This window comes from Phacochoerus africanus, chromosome 2, assembly GCF_016906955.1.
Source record: "Phacochoerus africanus isolate WHEZ1 chromosome 2, ROS_Pafr_v1, whole genome shotgun sequence".
Classification (NCBI taxonomy): domain Eukaryota; kingdom Metazoa; phylum Chordata; class Mammalia; order Artiodactyla; family Suidae; genus Phacochoerus; species Phacochoerus africanus.
In genome coordinates this window covers 252151140-252158002 of record NC_062545.1, presented here as the reverse complement: position 1 = coordinate 252158002, position 6863 = coordinate 252151140, and the positions used below count along the sequence as shown (strand labels likewise).

Below are 6863 nucleotides of genomic sequence, written 5' to 3'. Positions count from 1 at the left end.
GAGCCACAGCAATGCCAGACCTGAGCAGTGTCTGCGACCCACACTGCAGCTCACGGCAACGCCGGATCCATAACCCACCAAGTGAGGCCAGGGATCAAACCCGCAACCTCATGGTTCCTAATCAGATTCGTTTCCACTGTGCCACGACAGGAACTTTTACATCCCAGTGTTTTAATTTTTCTCTGTTCTCAATCCTAGAAACACACAGCAGAAACATTCCCAGCATTTCAATTCTGTTTCTCACAGGAAGCACAAACAAGCTTTTTTGAAAGGATAGCAAATCATGTATCCACTTGTTCAGCAAACACAGGGTTTGTACTCTGTACTCCGAATGGCCCATGCTGTGTCAGGTGCTGGGAACACAGAAATGAAGCAACCACTGACTTTGACTGCAAAGTAGAGAATACAGTCACAGCAAGGTGAACAAAATCCTATAGGAACCCAGCCTTGCGTTAGGCCATATAAGTGTTAGTCTGCTTAGTTTCTGTTGCTTCAGCTTCATTTCTTAGTTCCTTTCTTGACTAGAAATTCTGTCAGAACCTGTCAGTTCTCTTGCTTTGGCCATTAGAACAGTTTTGAAGTGGTCAGGAATTTTGCCTCTCATTGAGACTCAGAAGCAGTGCACGACGATAGGGCACTTTTGATTTGTTGATCTGGGGCCCCAAACACAATTTAGGCAATATTATCCCACCCCCGCTTATCCAGTGCATACCCATGTCAGGTTCTGTTTGCATCCAATGATGGATGCTTTTGCTGTGTTACATGGGATCTTTAGGAAGAGAACCAAATCTTTGGTTGGAGGAGGACAGAGAGGATGGCTTGGTCTTTGTTCTCTCACTGACCCTTCAGATGGGTTTTGTGGTTAGAGGACTGAAGGTCAGACATGGAAGGAACTCTTCATGAGAAGAGTTATAATACACTGAGCACAAGAAACCTGCTTTAGGGCTTGGGTTCCCAAGGATCACAGAGTCTTCAAGTCAGGGAGAAGGATTTTTTTCCCATTTCTGAGTGGAAACCTGCATTGGCACCTTAATGCTTTGCCTTCTAAACCCAGAGGATTCGAAATTTGGGAATATTCATGATCTGGGAATAGTGACACAGGCTCTGGCAATCTTATGATGGGTACTGAGCTCAAGGAGCTATGTGGGCAGCAGGGTGGACATAGAGGGGTTGGTGTTTAGCTCCTGGCTACAGGTACATAGGAGAGGTACCCTCATTGGGACTCCCTGGAAATTACTGAGAACTTTTTGGGAGGGAGACTGAGGAATCATTCTTATATAAATGGGAGCTTAAGTCAGTGTAAAAAGGTTACTGAAAGCAAACGTGACCATAATTTATAATCATAATTTCGGCAGCCCCAGACAAAGTAGTTAAGAAGCAAAGCAAAACGGAGGACAACTGCAGCAAAATATTTGCAGAGTTAAAAGTTCAAAGATCACCTGAAAAACAAGAACTGTGATCCGAAACCCAAAAATGATCTAGAAAGGAGTTACTTTTTCTTTCATTTTAAAATTTATGGACAACAGAAGAGGGATAACCTGCAGAGTTTCAAAGCGCTCACATTATGAATACTCGGTAACGGAATTCCTCTCTCCCTCCTTTCTTCCTTCTTCTTCCTCTTCCTTCTCTTCCTCCCCTTCCTCCTCTCCTTCCTCTTCCTCTTCTTTACCTTCCCCACTCCCTCTATCTCTCTCTTCTAAATAAAAATGCTGTTCAAGGTGTTTTTATAAGTAGTAGGCTTGGATCCCAGGACCTTTCCAAGGGGAGAACAGGAGCATCCTGTACTGTCCCAGAGCTTCCTTTTTCTGATCTAACACAGGAGTTTCTGTTATTACTCCCATGTGTCAGAGGGAAAATTGGGATTGGGGGCTTAACTGACCTGACCTCAGGTCTCGAAATAGTAGCAGTTTGAGACTCTGACTTAGAGCTCTTTTAGGAGTTAAATTGCTCCTGCACTGACACCTACATGGTTGTCAACAATAGGTGCACATTACTCTTCTGAAGAGCTTTAAAAAATATACCAAAGGATCCCTTGTCAGAACCGTTAATTGGCTGAGCAGGTAAGAAGAGACTTAGGAGCCAAACTCTGAGTTTGAATCCTGCCTCTGCCACTTACTAGCTGTTTACCTTGACAAGGTACTTTACTTCTTTGTGCCTCAGTTTTTCTTTTTGTAAAGTAGGGATGAGAACACTGCCTCCTTTGTAGGGTTGTTCTAAGGATTAAATGAGTTGATGAGAATAAAACATTTGTAACAGGGTCTGCCGTGTGGGAATCACTATTTAAAATCCTGCCAAACGCATCAGGGCAAACACTATAAGTGTTTATTAAGTAAATCAACAAAATAGAATCTGGTGATCAGTCTTTTATAAGTATTCCCTCGCGGATTGTAATGAGCAGCCTGGGTTTTAAATCTGTGAATGTAGTGCCTCTTTGGGGATTCCGCCTGACGAAAAATTGGCATTAACTACTGAGTGAAGGAGTTTGGGGGGGGGGGTCTCTTGTTTGTTTGTTTGTTTGTTTAATTACTATTCAGGGTATTTTTTGGAAAGGTTATCTGACATTTCCCCCTACCTTGTGACTAACATTGAGCTAGTATACATTGCTCTTATACTGTATTTGGTGGGGAGTAGTCTTTTTTGTTGTTTTGGTCTCATAAGATGTTGAGCCCAGAAACCTGTTACCTGGATTCCTCAGGGACCAATGAGCGAAGGGAGCCCGAGGGCAAAGGAACGCGCTCTATGCTCTCTGGGAATTGTAGTCCCCTAAAGGGCCTATAAGCGCACAATGGCCAGCTAGGAACTATAATTCCCACAATGCCGCGCACTGCCCGTCCTCCATCTCTCCCTGAGCTCCCTCCCGGCTTCCCAGTACCGCCTCTTGGCGGCTGCGGAGGTACCATGGCCGACGACGGCGGCGGCGGCCCTGACGAGGCGCCCAGTCCGCGGGGCTCCCCGGGTCGGGCGCCGCGAGTTCAGCGTGCGGTCGGGCCAGGCAGCAGCGGCGGCTGCGGGGAGACCCCGCGGACGGCGGCACTGGCGCTGCGCTTCGACAAGCCCATCAAGCAGGCCTTCTACAACACCGGGGCGGTGCTGTTCGTGTGCCTGTGCTGCGGCGCTGCCGTGCTTGTCTACTTCATCCTCGAGGCCTTTCTGCGGCCGCTGCTGTGGGCGGTGCTGTGCGGCACCTTCCTGCACCCTTTCAAGAGTTCGCTGACGCGCCTGGGCCGCCACTGGCTGCAGCGCCTGCATCGCTCGCACACGCCCATCGTGCTGGCCGCACTGCTGCTGCCACTCTGCTTCGCCGACTATGGCGTGGAGGCCCTGGGTGAGCAGGCGCTGCGCCGCCGCCGCCTGCTGCTGCTGCTTGGCGCCGGCGGCCCTCTCCTCTACGGCCTCTACAGTCTGGGCAGCTACCTGGGCGTGCAGGTGCTGCTGGTGCACGCCGGCGTTCTCATCTGCCGCGGGCTGGACTATTTCAGCAGCCTGTGGGTGAGTGAGCTTCGGCCGGGGGCCTCGGCTGTCCCCGCGGGCCTGCATTCTCTTCACCACTCCCCCCAGTTCGCTGGCGTGCGAGTCTGCGGTCCCTTCGCACTATGTAAGGGCGGCCAAAGGTCCAAACGTGCAGGGCGGACACTGTTCGTCTTTGCCTTCTTTCCCGTGCGCGGGAGGAACTTTGCGCCCTTCCTTCCAAAGTGAGGGCGGGTGTAGTTTGAAACAGCCTCCAGGTCCCCAGCCCCTTTCATAGCCAGCCCTCTTAGCGGGACGTGTTCCCTGCGGGGAATCGCTGTTCCGCTTTGCAGTGCATCGGCGGGTGGACAAGAATTTACTTCTGATCGGGGAGAGCGGGGCTCTAGCCATCTTTATTTCTGCTCACCGGGGACTTTCCTGGGTGTTGGAACTGGAAGGGACCTTAGATATCCTAGTCCAACCTGTTATGCTACAGATAGGAGAGGTGACTTCTTACTAGCTAAGGCTAGGTAGGGACAAAGAGAGGAATGGTTGACTCAGGTTTCTCAAGTCCTACAACAGACCTTTCTTAATAGTTCAGAGCTGCCTCTCAGTTCAGGTGATTTCAGTATATTTCGTGCCAGAGCATTGGGTGCTGAGCCTCCGGGGCCGCTTCTTCGCCACACTATTTTTGGGAATTACTTTTGTTGTGCAGGAACTGCTGTGTGACATCACATTTCCTCCCATCTGAATTACTTAAGTAGTGTGGGTGAAGGATAGGTATATTTGTGATTCTTGGATCATCCTGAGCTTATTCTTAGAAAATTAAGGAGCTTTTTAGAATTGGAAGGGATTTCCTAACTCAGACCATATTGTAAATTATTCATATATTTCACCGCGGGCAAATATCAGTGGATATTTAATGCATAAGAATACTATTAAATCAATAATCAGTACCATTTAAAAAATATATTCACTTTTGTTAGTGTTCAGTGCACCTCGATATCAGGCTGCAGAATAATTCCCCTTACTGTCAAGCAGGTTTTTGACTTGCCTGAGGTTATTGACAGAGTTGGTGATTGATTCCAGAACTCCTGTCTTCTCTTGCTCTTTATCAGTACAGCCTCCCAGTTCAAATTAAAAGTTGATTGAGTATATTGTTAGGTACTGGGCGTTTTGAGGGGTTTAAAAGGAGAAAGATGCAGGCTCTGTCTTCAAGGTCCATATTACCGTATTTGAGAGCATATTCTTGTGGAGAAGACAGTCACACAAATACATGTTCATTACCCACCAATTTTGGGCCAGCAAGGTATTGTGGAGCACTTCATCCGTAATTTTGGGATGCTGCCTGTATGTGCAACTGCTCAGCGATCAGCCAGAATCCTTGGCCTCCAATAGGCCTGAGTTATTTCAATTTTGGTAGGAGGGAGGGGTGTGGAACCACCCCCTTTCACCTCTTGGGGCTTGATAGATTGTCTGTTGGAAATAATCCTAGAATTAATTTATTCTTTATTGCCTAAAGCCTACCACTCTTCAGGAGCCGTTTCTGAGATCCTGAGAACGTGATTACCCTAAAGTTGCTCAGACTTTGAACAAATCCAAGGTTCACATTTATGGAGTCCCAGCTCCGTGTTACTTTCACCTTGTTTCACAATTCACTTAAGTTGATTGTCTCTTACACAGAAGGCAGAATACTATATGCCGTTCAGAAATATAAAGATTACTATAACTCGATTCCTACCCTCAAGAAGTTCATTCTTGTCAAATTGAGACATTTATAGATTCTGCTAACATTTTGACTGTTGACACTGCAGTTTACTGTAAATTGCTGTCGGCAAGACCAAGTAGAACATCCATCAAACTACAGCAAATTAGGGAAGAAAGACCTAACATGTATGAACAGTATTTTCATAGTAAGGTAAGAATTGAATGCATGGGTAAATTGGTGTGATTACTAGAAACTGGCACATTTCTGCTAGTCACTCTCAGATAGTAGAAAGAAATGAGGAATTGAGTAATTGTGAAAAAGTGCCTGTAGCTCAGTTTGTGTAGCATGAAAATAAACCTCCATCCTTGTGTTTTATTTAAATGCCCTTGTATGGGTTGTGGATGAGCAGAAGAGAAGTAAGGGCCAAGACTGATTAGGTTAGGCAGGGGTAGGCAGGTCAAGACAATGATTTTAAAAAGGTTTGTTACTCAACTGTTTGACAAAGGCGATGGGGGCAAGGGAGGAAGGGGTAAAAATACCCATTAAGGAAGACACAGTGTGAGTTTATTAGAAGCCAGTAGGGAGTGGTAGAGGGGCTAAGTTCAAAGAGGAGAGCCTGGAGGTTGATCTGAGTTTGAGAGACATTTGTGGTTGTGTTTTCTTGCAGCAGTCCTTGGGGGTGGTGGTTGGATGTGGTGTGGTTAAAAGTGTACCTGGGAAACAGAGACAGGGAGTCCTTGGCTTGCCGCCAAAAGTGCCGATTAAGGCCTGACATGAAGTGAAAGGTCATGTGACTGAGCAGGGGCTCTCTCTATAACTTTCTGTCTCATAGTTTACAGCCAGTTTGGTTTTGTGAGCCCGTGCAGGGCTGCCTGTGATCGTAAGAGTCTTTATGCTTTCTAGACAACTTATAAATTGTAGCCTGCCCTGAGAGGTATGGATGGGGGAGTTAAAAAAGTTAATTTAAGCAAATCTGCATTATGGAGAGCTGACAGTTCCTACATTTAAGATCCACCTGTGAGCAGCTATAATGTACTGGTAGGCGCTTTCATGTGTGTTATTTGATTCTGACAACAATCATGTGAAATAGGAGGGGGGATTTCATAGGTGAGAAGACTGATTTAGAGATTGTTCTGTTCATTGTCAGTAAATGGTACTCAACAGACGTATCAGCAGTTGAAGTCCCTTTGTCATCAAAACCTTCAGGAAGGATTTTAAACAGTTTTCCCCTAATACATTGTACTTAAATATTTTAGTTTATTTTTTTAAGTATATAATGATTTTAGTTAGGGAAAAAATAGGAGAATACAAGATTGGATTAAGCGTACATATTCCCACAAAGACCCCTGGATTCCAGTCCTCTAGAACCTTAGTCATCTCTCTTCTCTTTTATCGTTGTATCTGTTCAGTTATTTCCAAGTCCTATCCAGCTTTCCTTTGTCAGTGTCTTCAGTACCAGTATTTTCCTTTGCTACCAGTTTATCATTCAGTTCAGTTGCTATCACCTTACTTTGGGATTCCTTCAGTTGCCTTGCTCTTTTCTTCTCCCAGCACTCCATCCTGCTTGCAAGTGGAAGACTAATCAGTTATAATGTAAGCAATTCTTTTTTCCCTTTTTAGGGCCATACTTTGCAGCATACAGAAGTGCCTAAGCTAGGGGTCAAATGAGAGCTACATCTGTGATCCACACCATAGCTCATGGCAATGC

The 6863-nt window shown here is 46.0% G+C and overlaps 1 protein-coding gene across 2 annotated transcripts in view; it reads left to right on the top strand.

Annotated features, from left to right (window-relative positions):
• The first annotated feature begins 2870 nt into the window (after window positions 1-2870).
• Window positions 2871-6863, top strand: part of TMEM245 (transmembrane protein 245) — a 93878-nt gene continuing 89885 nt past the window's right edge. For both annotated transcript variants that reach the window (XM_047768113.1, XM_047768112.1), the window contains exon 1: window positions 2871-3489. In XM_047768113.1, the coding sequence (XP_047624069.1) occupies window positions 2899-3489 (591 nt within the window). In that variant the 5' untranslated portion in view covers window positions 2871-2898. The remainder of the gene's footprint in view (window positions 3490-6863) is intronic.